This window comes from Eriocheir sinensis, chromosome 56, assembly GCF_024679095.1.
Source record: "Eriocheir sinensis breed Jianghai 21 chromosome 56, ASM2467909v1, whole genome shotgun sequence".
In the NCBI taxonomy this organism is placed as follows: domain Eukaryota; kingdom Metazoa; phylum Arthropoda; class Malacostraca; order Decapoda; family Varunidae; genus Eriocheir; species Eriocheir sinensis.
Window position 1 is genome coordinate 7,462,515 of NC_066564.1, and position 16,577 is coordinate 7,479,091.

General features: G+C 41.8%; 1 protein-coding gene across 7 annotated transcripts in view; it reads right to left on the bottom strand.

Annotated features, from left to right (window-relative positions):
- LOC126984229 (uncharacterized) overlaps positions 1-16,577 on the bottom strand; it is a 44,836-nt gene that overhangs the window by 26,326 nt on the left and 1,933 nt on the right. For all 7 annotated transcript variants that reach the window (XM_050837779.1, XM_050837778.1, XM_050837781.1 and 4 more), the window contains exons 3-24: positions 14,340-14,545; positions 12,929-13,114; positions 12,344-12,490; positions 11,277-11,442; positions 10,364-10,610; positions 9,663-9,822; positions 9,505-9,583; positions 9,247-9,344; positions 8,955-9,107; positions 7,835-7,982; positions 7,512-7,726; positions 5,919-6,128; positions 5,633-5,809; positions 5,269-5,456; positions 3,817-3,934; positions 2,800-3,208; positions 2,447-2,596; positions 2,183-2,292; positions 1,628-1,790; positions 1,405-1,544; positions 1,055-1,225; positions 180-357 (exon numbers count right to left, since the gene is read on the bottom strand). In XM_050837779.1, the coding sequence (XP_050693736.1) occupies positions 180-357; positions 1,055-1,225; positions 1,405-1,544; positions 1,628-1,790; positions 2,183-2,292; positions 2,447-2,596; positions 2,800-3,208; positions 3,817-3,934; positions 5,269-5,456; positions 5,633-5,809; positions 5,919-6,128; positions 7,512-7,726; positions 7,835-7,982; positions 8,955-9,107; positions 9,247-9,344; positions 9,505-9,583; positions 9,663-9,822; positions 10,364-10,610; positions 11,277-11,442; positions 12,344-12,490; positions 12,929-13,114; positions 14,340-14,545 (3,819 nt within the window). The remainder of the gene's footprint in view (positions 1-179; positions 358-1,054; positions 1,226-1,404; positions 1,545-1,627; positions 1,791-2,182; positions 2,293-2,446; positions 2,597-2,799; positions 3,209-3,816; positions 3,935-5,268; positions 5,457-5,632; positions 5,810-5,918; positions 6,129-7,511; positions 7,727-7,834; positions 7,983-8,954; positions 9,108-9,246; positions 9,345-9,504; positions 9,584-9,662; positions 9,823-10,363; positions 10,611-11,276; positions 11,443-12,343; positions 12,491-12,928; positions 13,115-14,339; positions 14,546-16,577) is intronic.

The following is a 16,577-nucleotide window of genomic DNA, read 5'->3' on the forward strand; positions in this document are numbered from 1 at the left end:
CAGTGATAAACATCACTAACTGTTTTCCTATTATCATGCCATGCCTACTCCTGATATATCAGAAGGATCTCTACTTTCTTCAGTCATTATAATTTACCCCTCGGTACTTCAATCTTATCAACTGTCCATTTAGTCTTTCCCTCAGATATTCAAACACTGTACATATACTCCTAACTTACTCCACAGCTTATTTTCAACTTGAACTGCTAGGTCATGATGAGTTGCTACAATTTGGGGCAACTGATTATCAGGGTCAGACTCTGCTTCTGCCACCCTCCAGGAGGTAGAGTGGAGCACCTCAAACTGTCTGTGTCTGTCTGCCTCCGATCCCATCATTATGGTCAGATTATTCATCATCTGGAAAACAAAACATGTCATGCCCTCTAATTATCAAAACTTATGATATGGAAATCATGGAGCATATTATGTATTGAAAAAATCTGGCTGAAACGAGTTAAAATTTCAGCTCTGCCATGTAGCTACAGTATACATCAAAGTTTCTGGCTTATATGGTCGACTCTCAAAAAAAAAAAGCTTGACTTCCGGGTAAGAAATCCCATCTTATACATTCTGTGGTTATGAGGTCCCTGAGGAGTGATGGAGAACATATTTCTATATCCATTATCATCATATATAACTGACATCAAGTGTAACATACATTCTTTATTATGGGTAACTTTCATAAAAAACTCTCTCCATGAATACAACCTGAGAGCAAAGAAAGGTGTATGACCTTCTGAGTGCATGCCACAAATAATGTATTGTTTGCAAAAGGGCATAGAGCAAGGTTGCTAGGTCTGAAGCTCTTCTCATTACTAAATTCCTCTGTTTTTATTACAATATGGATATTTTTATCATCAGATATTCACAGGATTAGTAATAATACACACTCGTCATCTGGTTGAACATCATTGGTGGTACATTTAAGGTAATTGTAACTTAACTCTACACCTCTTGGCTTTGTTTCATGCTTTATATGTCACTGCTAAATTAGCTGACATTTGTTAGGCTCTGGGAGTATACATGGTATACCTGGTACACATGGTATAAATACCTGAGAGTCATGAGTCTTGGTGAGGCACTGGATGCTGGTGGTGAGGTGTGGGTGGCTCGGTAGTAGGACTTGGAGACTCAACTGATAGACCTGCTCCTCCCCAGATTTACCTGTTCCCTCAAGGTGAATGACACTCCCATCCACTTTTACCACCTGCCCTCCCCACTTGATCTACCAAAATAAGAACAGTTTAAATCAAAGAATTTTTAAAAAATTTTACTATCATATCTTAATGGTTCATTTAGAACTTGTATTCAAATTCATAAAAGGAAACATTCAATGAATGAATTCAAATTTTGTCAAATAGTACATTGTCATTTCTGGTGATCAGTCTTACAAGTGAGCCTCACCTCCACTCTTCCTTCAGCCCCCCTGTCTCCCCAAGAAAGTGTAGACTCCAGTCCAAGAGACAGATGCTGGGAGGAAAACTGTACATTCTCAAGGGTCACAGTTTTGGTGCCATTAGTTGTGTGTTTAACCTCAGCTGTGCCTGGAGGAAGAAGCCAATTAATGTGAGTTCCACTTCAAATAACTTATTAAAGATTTTCATAATTGTTTCAATATAGTACTAACCTTTAAGAGTAATATCAAGATAAGTCTTCAGGGATCCCTCTGTGTATAAATCAATAGTAACACTGGTGACCTTATCGGAAAAGTATCGGGCAAGGTACCCTTCCAGCAGAGCATCTTCCTGCATGCCAGGGTAGCTTACCACCAGTCTGGGCTTCACACTCACCTGAGGAATCATAACAATCAATAAGTCTTTTTCATGTTCGAACTTGATAACATCGTTAAACTCATCTGACTAAGAGCCGGTCCTAAGCCCAGATAAATGGGGAGGGTTGTCTGTCAGGAAGGGCATCGGAGACAACAAAACTACTGCTCTAACGAAAATGTTGACAGTGAAAACCAAAGTCATCAAACATCTAACCTCTAGAAAAGGGAATTGACATAAAAATGAAAATAACGATGATGAGCATGATGGGTAAATGTATGATGGCTGCCCATATTCTCATATAATTATATGATGACACCACTAGTTTCAAAAGATTCCTGAAAAGGTTAAGACAATACACTATAACAAAAAAGGCTAGAATATAACAGATGTTCTTAAAACTGTATACTTACATGGCCTCCATTTTGCACCATGAGCAACTCTGCCTTTAGCCCATAGTGGATTCCCTGATAGCCAACATGACCGTCAATGCGCTTTAAGTTTGGGTCATTCACCAGAGTTGCTGTAAAATAATTATTCTTGAACTGCAAATGGCTACATATTTCACCAGCAGTGCTGTGCAACTGGAGCAGTAAGTTGTATATCAAATTAAATTTCAAAGCTAAATAATATATTGATATAGTTGATTCTGTACTACAACAAAAATGACTCCTCACCTTCAGCAGAGGCAGAATATTCTCTGCTCTGAAGCAGAACTTTACAAGAATAGTGTGGGCCATATGTAAGCCCTAGCACCAGACCTGCCTTATACTCTCCAGCTGTGCCTTCAGCTTCAATAGAGGTATCAAGGAAAAGTGACTTCATGCCTGTTATAGAGAATGAAATTACAATTAAAATTACAACAAAGCAACCCTAAATAATTATAAAATCATATATATGTTCAGCTTGTCTCAGAGCATTTTCAGTGTCTAGAATAAAAATATATACATAAGTACTTTGGTCTCATTGCAGCATAAAATATCACTTCATACAATGAGCAATAATGACAACTGTGATAGTTTACACTTGCCTGGATTTTTCCAAGAAATCATTATTCTGTACCCGGTGATCCCTTCTCTCTTCCGGAGGAAACCATAAGACTTTAAAGCTACAGCATGTTGGCTCACAGTCCACTGTTTCAACTGGCCAGTCTTTATGCCCAGTGCTGTGTCAAGGGCTCTTCCACAAGACTGCTCTACCAGCAGCACCCTTTCTCTTTCACCAACCACAGCACTATCAGCTAGGGTGTCTCCTTCTTCAAAACATGTAGAACTGTTTTCTATCTCATTAAAAGTACCATGAACCTCCTCCTCTTCTACCTCCTCCTCATGGTTACTTCTACCATGCTCAGGTAACTCCAGGCTCTGGGTGATTTGGATGGAGTAGCCGTGGAAAGATGAGTGGGGGAGGTCAACCTTCACGTCAACTCTGTCACTGCCCTGTCAAGGCAGAAGTAATTATCACCAACCACTATTATGGAAGATTTAGAGTGAGAAAGACAGGTGCATAAATGGAATCTGTTTTTGAATATCTATCTATAGCTCTGAGGCACTATTCCCTCTCAGGACTCCCATCAAGGGGGTGGACCTGGTAAAGTTTCTAGTTCTCTCTTCACAAATAATGTTTTTGCAACATTCACACGTTGATTCCGGCCTTTTCCCTTCAGATATTCCTCAGTCCTGTTGATCCATGTTATGGGTGCTCTTTCTACCATCACGTGCTCTCTTATTTGACTCTAATAAACCTTTTTCACAATATCACCAATACCACTCTCTGGACTATTCAGGGCATATTCCTCCTATTCATCCCCCCTCTGACTTTACTGTACCTGATATTATAATTCTGAAGAATTATGATTTCTATGCTCTCTCTGTCTTGAATTCTCAAAAGGCTTATGGGCTAAATGAAGTTCTTTTTTTTCGTACGGACACCCTGTCTGATTAAACTCATTCCCGCTGCCTTTCAACATCTATCTTTTCTTATAGCTGAGTATGCATACATACAACATGCATGAGCCATGGCTAATATGAGAAATGAGCATACGCACCTGTAGTGTGAGGACAGCTGAGACATCACCAGCTGCAGACGTCTGTGTGGTGGTTGCTGCCACAACCTTTCCTGAGAGACTATTCAGACTCAAGCCAAGCCTTGAGTACAGTCCCATGCTGTACATAAAATCACATTTTACCATTTGACCAAATATACAAGGAGGATGAACATGACCCAGGCAATCAATGGTAGTTACATGTGACTGATCAGTTATACTAAGTTGCCCTCCTGGTTCAAGATGCCGACTTATACAGTCAACTCTATTTAACCCGTAGAGTACCGTTGACGCGTCTCACACGTTAAAAGCAATTTGCAGTTATATACCGTTGACGCTTCAGACACATTTGCAAATTACCGTAATTAATCACAATTGAAAGGACGCTCCCATGTTCATCAAGATGTTCATATGGGTACAGAGCATCGACTTGTGAGTTAGCCTAGCCTCTCCCAGGCCAATATGCAGTAAGAGAAATGACTCAATCTAAACTTATATATTCTAGTGTATAAAAAATACCTGAGAAGTGGCTACTGCTGTATACTAATTACTCAGTAAGAGAAACGTAATTCAATATCTACGTGAGGTGAAAATACTCTCACTCGCACATTCCTTAGAAAGTGAATTTGGGCGTGTGAGAACGAAATCAACTCCGAAACAAAGTGAAAACGTCCGATAACCATAGTGAGGTCAGCCGAGTAGTGACCTTGAGCCAGTCTCTCACACACACACACACACACACACACACAATCTATCACGGTTACCAAGTATTGAATTACGGAACCATTTTCGTACCCACAAACACTATTTCGCACTCAAAACAGTGTATATTGACTGGCTGTACATACTTTTAGCACTCTAAGGCACAAAAACAATATATATATATATATATATATATATATATATATATATATATATATATATATATATATATATATATATATATATATATATATATATATAAAAACTATACCAAGGCAGTCCTAAAAGTGCGGGAAGGCAAGTTGTGGGCCGTGGCAAGGGTGGGCCGCGAGCCAAGCCAAGCCAGCCACAAGCGGACGGGGGTAGCTGCGGAGCACTTATGGGCGACGGTGAGTGACATGAACCTATTTTCCTTGTTACTGGAGTCATTTTGAAGGGATTTAGCCAATAAAAAAAATTTACTCCCAGGGAGGCCACTTTTATATCACATAGGGCGGTACGCTACGGGTTAACACAAGATAGTTACCAAAGAAATTCGGGTTAATGGAATTCATGCTAAATGGAGGTGTTAGTTCAATAATATTTATCGATTAGGGACTCGTGACTTTTTTTGAAGATTCTTAAGTGGAGAAATTCAAGATACAAAAATATGCAGCTATAGAACTGTTCCTACAAGCAGAAGACAGTATAAGTAGCCAAAATAAAACATCAGTCAATGTAGTAACTAACATTGATGTGATCATTTTAACTGACCTGGGTCCTAGGCCAATCTTGAGAGTAGAAGCTTGGGGGTTGGTAAGGAGGCTCAGAAGATCGACCTTTGAAGAAGCACTCACAGAGACGAGACCACCTTCCTGCTGCCACAACTCTATTGGGGTGCCCACCAGATTCCACACCAGCACCTGCTCCTCCACCTCAGCCCATGATGTTGTTAGTTCAACCTTAAAAAAAGGGGGTTTCATTATTTCACAATAATAAACCAAAACACACTACAGCTCCCAACAGGGATTTCTTTCACCTAACATGCTCAGTACAATTATGTTTAGGATGTTGCTATTAAAGAAATTATGCAGGTGAACAGTCAACCAGAATTTCACATGTAAAGAAGCCACTTTACATTTGAATTAAGGAGTGAAGAATATGCTGTCTCGAGGAGATCTTCGACCCATGATGTGAATAACTCCTCCCAGTGCAGGGTCAGTGGTTCTACTATGTAGGGAAAAAACAACCGCTCTTGACCACCAAGGCCAGCTGACATCCAACCCCGCAACACAGTCACTGCATCATGCTGAACCTGTTGCATGAGTTGGTGATACATGTAAGTAAGAAGGGATGAAAATAACTGTATAACTCTTAATTAACAATCTAAATATTGGGTCATTCCATAGTCATACAAATCTCACCCTATCAAGAAGATGAATGACATCTGTGAGTGAGTAACTTCTTTTGGTTCTCTCATGACTCTGAGTGAAGTCTTGTGAAGCCACGGTAAATATCTGTTGGACTTTCATCACAAGAGCTGAAAGCCAGGCCTCCACATTGTCTCCAGCCACACCCTTCGGGCCAAAAGTGGCCTCCAGCAAATCCTCCAAATTCTCCAGTCGAGCCCCAAGCTGCTCAGAGAACAAAAATTATTTTTCTTTACATGTTTGACCAATACATTACAAATGCAGAAGTAATAATTAGTTCGTGATAAATTATGAACCACCTACCAAGTCTAAAATAGCAAGTTCCTATACTATGCGAATAACTACCCTTAGAGCTTATATGCATACACCTGTCCCCTGTATTTGTGGGTTTACTATTCAAGGGTTCACCCATTGTGGGTTTCCTCCAAAATGCACAAAGTCAGCCCAAAAGGAATTTTTGTAGCGTCATTCCAAACATTCATGGTCTGCCTGTGGAGGTTTGTGCATGGAGGCTCACCCACTTCCATCAAGACATCATTAAACCTGTCAGTCAAACCTTACAACTACTGGTTGTGGAGGTAAAAATATCACACAACACCACAACACCACTTTATACCACAGAGCATAAAAACACCAAAGCTATAAGTGACCTGACTGTGACCACGGATAGCAAACAATAGTGATAATACTACTAATCCTCGTTTAACTCACGATGAAACATGCATTGTCTGTGATTCCTGATCCAAATGCAAGCACAGTGTTGAGTGGTATCGTGATATTTCACTGGAAAAATCAGTATAATCTTGGTACCACACAGTGGTGTGTTTACATGTGGGTCAGGAGTCACAGATGACACTTGATGCATTGTGACATTACCTCTTATCCTTAGTTGCAGCCAAGTCATCTACAAGCTTAAAAGTTCTCTCGTTCTATGGTTGAAAGTGGCATGTGTGTTGTTGCATGACAGTTTCATCCCTATAACTATTATGAAAGTTCTTGCATCTAATGAATTCATACCTAACGAATTCACATCTAACGACACTATTGGGCCACTACCCATATTCGTATCTAACAATGAAACTTCTAATCTGACAAAAACATTCACAGATCAAATCAGCCACCATCCTGGCCAAGTGCATGACATCACTGTTGTTCACCTGTCCCTCACACCACCTCTCCCCAGTCTCCGACCTAAGTCCTCACCATACAAATGAAATGTCATGTTGTATAGCATACATATGTAATAATGTGTTGTATATATATATTTCTCATGTTGATTCACTTACTTTTCCCAATATTTTAGTTAAAAAATGTCTTGATAGGAGGATTTCATGAGAAAAATGGGTGAGGGTTCTGGGATGGACACCAATTACCTCTATCCATGTATTTCACTGTCACACAAATAATGTTTTCATTAACAAAGGTATTTTCAGGCACCAATTGTGTTTTTCAGGCACTAGTTAGATGTTATTGGCAAGATTCTACTGAATGCTGATATCTGATGAATCTGGACTAAATGTGAAAAAAAGATGTTAACATGCTTGTCCAACAACATGCTCGGCACATGCTCTGGTTTGGGGAATTTACCTGAATGCTTCCTCCAACATGCTTCAACAGAGGTGAGGATAAGTTTAATCCAATGCTGCGAGGCAAAAATGAGTCTTGAAATACAGTATCTGTGTAAAGGTAAGTGTCTGGCAGCCCCAGGAGAGCAGTGAAGTTGGCTACCAGGTGGCGGGAAAACTCGTGGGTGCCCTGGCTGGTCGTCCCGTCACTCAGGAAGTCACTCACATAAGATTTCACTGTCAAACAGATATATAGTTAAAGTCTGTTAATCTGAATTCCAATGATCTGATAAGTAAGACTTATAATGTTTCTATCAAATTAAAGAGCAGTATTATTATAAAAACCTTGTGGATGTGAATCCCTCTGAGTGATAAGAGTGGCTACTGCCTCTGCCTCCTCCTCACTGCATTGCTTGAGTGACTGGAAGGCTGTGATGCGTATCTCAGGAGACAAAGTTTCGTTGAGCAATTCCCACTTGAGCCAATTCACTACCTGAAAGAAAAAAAATCATCAGCACTTTGTCCAGGACCACAATGCCTCTGAAAAATTGCCTTAGGGATCAGACAAGGGTAGAGAAGTCTAGTTATTTTCCTTCATACAATCCGTCCATGCTAAGTTAACCCCATTTTGTGAACTCACAGTTCAGCACCTCCAGGACAAAATGAAGGCAAAAATGACAAAGGGAAAATACATTATAAATATCATTGTTATTAATACATTAAAATTTTGTTAAAGCGACTTCCATTGGTCAGAAAACTTCAATACAGTCGGCCACTCTGTTACTTAATTTGACCATCTGGTATTGGTTCTATGCACGAAATGACCTGCCCCCAGTCCATTTCTTATTGTTAATGGTCATTAAAATACCTCTAATCCTTGTCTGTTCTCTAAACCATGATACTTGCTTTGTCTGCATATCATATCCAACATTTTTCTCTCCATTCCTTCAGCCACTCAGCAATGACTAAAAATGAGCATTCCATTAGATTCATAAATCTTCTGAGGATTCAGGCCAGAGAGGGCAAAGAAAGCATCATTCTTAAGAACTTTAATAATAGGCAGAGTAAAGTCAGAAGGGGGGGGTGATGAATGGGAGGAATGTGCTCCTAATCATTGAAAGGAAAATTTCCAGAGATAGCTTGAGCGAAGAGTTCAGCTTTAGAGACAGATGTGACAGCTGGGCTGCCACTGGAATTAGGGAGAGGTGGAAAAAATGCAGAAGTAAAATGTTAGATATTTTCAGCTAAATGCCATGGGTTTCTGGATGAATTAGAATTGGGAAGATTTTGGCATTTTCTATTAATGGAGTTTTTGCTAAGTCAAAGAATAGATTTGGCATGATTCCAGACAGATATGTAAATATCATGATAAGCAGGAGTGAGAAGGCTAAGGTACCTTTTGAGAGTTTCTGCACCTCTGTGTGATCTCAAATTTGATAACTTACAAAAACTTGATAGGCCACACCTGTGAGGAGCAAGGACCCCGGCCAAGTGCTGTGATAGCTGCCACACGAACAGAGTCTGGTGCTCGTGTGTTGCCACCACATAATTGTAGACCAGTCTCCACCTCATGCCCATACTGCTTCATATTCCCAAGGCCTCGAATTGCCAGCAACACCTGAAATTTTTAGTAACCATCAGTAGAGTTATATTTCAACTATTTGATGCCACACAGCTAACCAAGAATATGATGGTCATGTGAATTAAATTTTATTCTGGTCTTTTTTAATTCGGATATTTAAAATAAAGGTTTTTACTTGATTCTGGTGTTCCTGGTCTGGACAATAGGTTAACTTTCCTCTTAAGCGGTGGGCAATCCTCCTTGCAGCCTCTACAACAGAGCACTCTTCATCCCCTGCAAGTCATGGGAATCATCAATGATTTATAACTCAATAACTGAATGAGATCTTCAATTTTGAGCATGAAAAAAGCAAGTCATATATGCAGAATGCAACATTATAACAAACAAACCCCAAAGATATATTCTGAAGAGAACAAGCATAGATGTAGCTCACCATTACATGTTGCATGCCCTGCCATAGCTGCAAGACCCAAGACTTCCGAGGTATCCCAGTGGTCAGTTGTTAGAAGACCCTGTAGTTAAACTGAAATCATGCCTCGAATATATTTAGTGAAATCCAACATATTCCCAAAAAAAAGGACAAATACTTACAGCACAAGCATATAAGGCCTCTGGGGTTGGTTGCTTGACATTGGCTAGAGACAAAGCCCAGCTGGAAGAAGACCTGACAAGGCCATCGGTTATCAAGGAACACTTGGCTGCTGCTGCATTGGGAGTGGAGGAGTCCCGTAAAGCACCAGAAAACACACCCCTAAACAGGCAATCATGTCAGTATATATTATTATTTAAATGTGAATTACTTAAGTAGATGGCACACTCTCTCTACATGGTGTCATAATATATATTTACATCTCATATATGGTATGTTGACATTGAAACAACTATCTGTCTATCTATATCTCCAACACCCTGATCCTACACGGGAACTTCCCTCCAGGGCTGGCCGACTCAGAAGTGTCACCATCTCTCCCTGTTCTGGCACTCCCTCTCAGCACACTCAATTCTGCCTTCCAACTCTGTTGCTCCAATACTCGCTCATCCTATTGATCTATTTCACAGGTGGTCTTCCCCTGACACCCCTACCTCAATCCTTCCCTCATACACTCCTCACAAGAGATGAGAATGAGGGAGAATTAATTTATGAAGAGAGTGACATTGAACATTTTTAATCAAGTTAACAAAGATATTTGAACTCTAACCTGTATCAAAACTGGATAAGTCAGTCTTGCTGATAAAACCCTCCTGATTATCACAGTCATCTCAGATGACAAAATACAAGTAAAACTGGCTACCTGAGTCTCTGGTGATGTGGACATAGTCTTCCATTGTTGATCTGTTGGTACAGTTGCAGAAGTGTCTCCAGCTCAAGCTCCCCCAACACCTCCACCAGACTGGGATACAAAAGAGCAGCCTTGGATGTTATTCTCCTGCTCAGCTCATCACACATCTGACTGAGCAGGTTGTAAGCTTTTGTCTTTTGATCTGGCAAAGGCATCCTAGACTTCACTTCCATCTCTAGGTTGAGTTCCTGCATGGTACCTGAAATTGAGATTTTTTTGTTCCTTAATTAATAAGAAATTAAACCCTTGCTCTCACCAATCTCCTTCCAGTATTCTTTAATCCTAGCAATTCACTCTATTGGTAATCTCATTACCACCACCTATTTGACTCTGACTCTGACTGACAAACATTTCCAGACTAAACCATTCTACATTCCCATAACATGTCTATGCACTCTATATAAAATTTGCTTTACCCATTCCACCACTTTTCATTCTACAACTTTTCCCACATCCAAACCATATCACTATCCATATCCATATCACAGGGTAGTTGTTGGATGTTTGCTGTCACCACCAGTTTCAAAAATGCGCTTGTGACAGAAACAGCTGATCTTCTTTAGGTATATGTGCAGATGAGGTGACTAGAGCTAGAGTCAAGCCTGAAAGCCTTGAGGGTTAGGCCTATTATCACTCGACACACTGATGCCTCACAAAATTAATGCATAATGTGGATTAATAACAGCAGTTTTCTAAAAAATGAAGTTAAGTTTGCAGTAATCATGAATTTTACAAGTTATAACATTTAGTGTTATGCCTGTTAAGTTTGTAAACTGAGAGCATTGCAAATTATGAAATCATAATGTAAGGGAAAGGACAATACAAACTCCTAATTCAATATCTGAATTAATAATTGGGTCCTGACCTGTTCTGAGTGAATGAGGCCTGAGAGGATGGGTCTGGAGGAGGCTGAGTGTGAGGTTGGAGTTCATAACTGCCACAGAGGGAAGTGTCAGAGTCTGTTGGCAGAACACATGATGCAGCGTTTTACCCTTTCCATCATCGGTGTATTGCTGGTGGCAGTTCAGGGTCTGTGGAATGATTTAAAAGTGTTAGTAACTGTAGCAAAGAAGTTATCCTTAATTTACAAACTTAGCCAGCATAAAGTTTCAGAAGGTAGTATGAAAATAAATATAAAAAAAGCAACACACACAGGGGCATCTACAGGATTTTTTTTTCAAGGGGAGGAAGCCAATATGTTGTAGATCTTATCATTTTCATTAGTTAATCTCAAGGCAATGGCTCATACAGTTACCAATAACTACAGCACCAGTACTCCTGAGGTTTTGAAGATATTTTGTTCTTGCAAACGAGAGTATGAAATATAAAATTTCCAAGTGAGGGACAACTGTCACTCCTTGCCCCCTACCCCCCAGGTGCCCATGAACACACACACACACACACACAAGAAAGGGGAGACCTAATACAAATTTATAAACTGTGGAATAAAATGGAAGAAATAGATAACGAGGAGTTGCTACTAAGAGAAGTAACAAACACCAGCAACACACGAGGACACAGAAAAAAATTGAGAAAAGGAAGATGCTTGAGAGACAAAGAAATATAGCTTCCCACAAAGAAACATAGAGGTTTGGAACAGACTAAGTGAGGATGTTGTATCGGCAAAGAATGTGCACAACTTTAAGGAAAAACTGGACAGATACAGATATGGTGACGGGACCACACGAGCGTAAGCCCAGGCCCTGTAAAACTACAACTAGGTAAATACAACTAGGTAAATACACACGCACACACACACACAGGCAAGAATAGTGGGATTACATGAAGAAGGATATTAAGAGACAAGGAGTGCTATTAAATCTGATCTGATGCGCCGATTGTGTTGGGAACTGCCCCATTAATCTGTCGAACCATATATTATACTGTATACATTACTCTGGTAGTTGAAAAAAAATGGCATAGATGACTTACAGCATTGTCTGTCATGATGGAGAGAGGCCTCACCCCTGCCTCCCTCCTGCCACATGCTGCCAGGTCCTTGGTCCGCACCACCTCCCTGCCTCCAGCCCATGCCCGGGTCACCTGGTAGTGGGTGGTGCAATGGCCATGCTCATCACCCTGGAAATGACCAACAGGTTAAGACTTCCTTCATGCTCCCTGCCGTAGCTCGTAGCCTACTTGATCAACTCCTCGTCTTCTGCAAAACTTTAAACCTCTCGGAAAACCATAGTAAAGCTAAGGGAACTAATAAGACAAAAATTAAATATCAAGTCACAAGGACACGAAACCTAACCAAACCACCTGCACCCCGGGGTTAATATACGATAAACGGAAATAAACCCTTCGATATATCATCCCCTCCATGTTTAAAGAAATTAATACCATCTCACGAACTTATGATAATAGCGATGTGGGCCAGCAAAGCATTATGGCGGTGTGTTATATATGCACATTAAAGTACTTCATATAGCACACAGATGTCCTAAATAATCACTAAGGTAAAGTGGGCCAAAGGAAGCTTGGAGAGTGATGCATCTACCTGTTGATCTGCCATACCTCGTAAGCTGTTACAGAGTGGCCGCCGAGCTCAGGAACCACATTCATGACGGAAGACACCACGCCGCGGGCCAGGGCGTGCAGGTGGCCGGACAACCTCGTCCTGGCGGCCCCGGACGGCCTGCACACAGCCTGCAAGGTGCCCCCGCTCACCACCACCCAGCTCTCGACCACCTCAACCTCAGCCTGTGAAGTATGAACATTATCGTAATGAAAACAATGATAAACTATATGGCGTCCCTGCTCTTTTGTTGCACTTTCGACAGCAATGAAATATAAGGCTTTGCTTCATACGTTTCGAATAAGTGCGGTACGGTAGATTTATATAACGTACCCGCAATGCTTGTATGATATGTGATTACATTTACGGCAAGGTGTTTATTGTAGTGTCCTTGCGGAAAGAATATAAAAAAAATTCCTTGATTAATTTTTTTTCCTTATGTAGGTAGCTATACCTACTTTTAAGTCTGTAGCTAGGATGATGCTCGCCGTGAAAACCAACTGCTGAATTATTCTAGAGCTGATTCTAAAGGCATTCTCATCCACGTACACTTCCCATTTTGCTTTGCTTATAATTTAAGCAAATCAATTGAAACCTTTTGATGTGTTAATCAATGGACTCAGCTTATAATTCTAACTCATGTGTCTTGACCGGGCTCATCCATAAATATTAGTTGGTCCCATCGATCAATAGACACAGGAGGCCAGATAATCTGAGCACAGCAAGTAGCCTATAATTGATTGATTGATAGTTCATTGTTGCAAGTAAACAAAAAAGGAGAAGGGAGGAGCATGCCATCCCAACCCCCAGGCAGTACAGAGTGTGATTATACAACTAAGGATACATGTGGAAGTAGCACCAGGAAAATAATCAATCAGTAAGGACATTTATGCCGGGGGTGGGGGGGGGGGGTCATGAGAGGGGCAGAGCAGGGCCCCTAGGGATCAAGATCACAAAACATATTTATTCATTTCTCGTTTAGTAAGGAAGAGCACGCGGTCTCATCTACTCGAATGCTAATATTTTATAACCTTCCCCTGGGGCCGCGGCGGCTTAATCCGGTTTCTTTGACTCGATCCCCGCCAATTAGAAGCATTTCTGATAGTTTTCATGATAATCATCGTTCTGAGCACATTGAAAATATATCGGAGAAACTAGCTGTGACCATGGAATTCTTTACTGGTTGAAAAAAGTGAGTTTAGCGCATTTTCGTACGTAGCTATGCTAGGCTACATATACGATCCTCACAAAATAATTATCACATCAGCACGTTTTCACATCGAAGAGGAGTTGGAATGAATACTGTTTGAACTCACCTAGTATCATATATATGTCTATACAGTACCACCATCACCAACATCTGTACAAGCTTACATCACCACCACCACCACCCACCTACTTAGTACTTACCTCTTGCCAATCACTGAACGAGACATTCCAGAGATCGATTTTCAGCCTGCATCGAGACACGCGCGTCAGGCCAGCCCGCCCTCGCACGTCCACCGCGGTGCTTGCCGTCCGTGGCCGCATCACGTCGCCGAGCAAGTTCAGGGCCCAGAATCCTTCAACGCTGTATATTTGTGTGTAGCCCACAGGCAAGTGAGCCACACCAACTCCTGTAGATGCAACATGCCTTAATTAATAATTCTCTCTCTCTCTCTCTCTCTCTCTCTCTCTCCTGAACACCATGTTTTCTTTGTAATAGGATTGGTGCAGTCAAACGCAAACCCAGCTCTGGTCAGGTTAAATTGCCACGCGCGCGCATTTATATCTTTAGTTTCGCCCTTTACCCGCTTGCCTCTTAGGCGTCATGTCAACCAAGATCTTGATGTCAACAATATGCCAGTAGTAGCTGTAATGACCTCCTTATGACCTGACGGATGGTTGGCTGGCTTTAATGTTACACACACACACACACACACACACACACACACACACACCGATAGCTCAGTCGGTTAAAGCTCTGCGCTTCCAGGTTTCGCGGCCTGACAGGTGGAGGTTCGACCCCCACTCAGGCCGAGATTTTTCCGCTGAAAAGGAGTGGTTACTGTCCCCCATGAGCAAGGAAGATAGGGTGTGTTGTGTGTGGAGGTCCTGGTAGTGCCCTACTGGTCTAAATGTTGCATCTTTAGAGGAGTGTTGAACGCAAATGTAGTACCTATCCATTTCTCAGAGTCACCCCCTGACATAGCATCCATGTCGGAGGTCAAGAAGACAAGGCCAAAGTTTCTGACCCCACTTCAAAGCGACACGAGAAGTGCCTTACACGGACGGAGAGGTGAGGCCGGCATCTTCTGAGGGCTGGTATACGTGGGAGTCGACGGCTGATACACACCAGGCTCTGTCTTGCCCAGCCTCCCCCCCCCCCAAACACACACACACACACACACACACACACACACACACACACACACACACACACCGCTCCGGTAGCTCAATCGGTTAGAGCGCCGCTCTGTAAGGCTTTACGGCCAAACAGGCGGCGGCTCGAGCCCCGCTCAGGCCGGATTCTTTCCGTTGACTAGAGTTGACTTGAGCAAGGGGGATGGATGAGGTGTGTGGTGTGTGAGGTCCTGGCGCAGTAACCAGAGATCGACGATAATGAGCACTTGCTCACGTCGGGAGGGTATCCTGCTGGCGAAAGCGAGTCCAACTCGTGATCAGGCCGTGGTGAACACACACACACACACACACACACACAGACACATACATACACACACACACCCCGCTCCAAGGTGTAGTGGATGTCATGCCGTCAGTAACATCTGTTGTTACCCTTTGAACGCGTAATGTCGAGGTTATCACGCTCAGTCCACAACTGAGATCTCGGGCTCGATTCCCGGGCTAATGGAGACATGGACGGTGTCATTACAGTCGTGACTCTTCATCAGCAGTGGGTGGAGGTTGACAACCCAAAGATGCAAAATCTAAAACCACCAAATCATTATCGCATTGGAAATAAGTGTCCATAAAAAATTCTCTCTCTCTCTCTCTCTCTCTCTCTCTCTCTCTCTCTCTCTCTCATAGAAAAGAGGCTCTGTTCAGAGGTGGTATAGTGAAACGGGCTCATCTGATCCCGACAAGCACCAGAACCCTGCCTTTTGATGGGTGCTTCTTCCCTTACACTCCTTGCTCCAATCAAAGGGTTTGCCCTCTGCAGGGGCGGATAACATTATTGTCTTGCCTTCTATGACTTTGCTTAATTTCGCCCTGATCCTCTTCTGTTGATCACTTTTCGCACCACAGGAACTTGCCAGATAGGTGGCACGGGAAGGGGATTACAAAACGATAGAGGAGCTATTGTGCGAGAACGAGAGAAGAGAATTTGATAGTAGAAAAAATAAAATCCGTGATTAGTAGCCCTGCAAGTTGTTGAAATAGGGGATTGAAGGTGGTGTTGGAGGTGTAAATAGCAAGGCCAACCATACATCGATATAGGGAGGTCCGGACGCCTGTAGGTAAGAATGATGCAATGCCGTTTACTGCTACAAGGAACAAGGTGGTATTAATTAATTTAAGGGCACTACCTTGAGAAACACCTTTAAACTAAGGGAAGGGTGGAGGAGGTAATTCGAAAACGAAAGGCATGATTGTGGAGAAATGACTGGTATATATATATATATATATATATATATATATATATATATA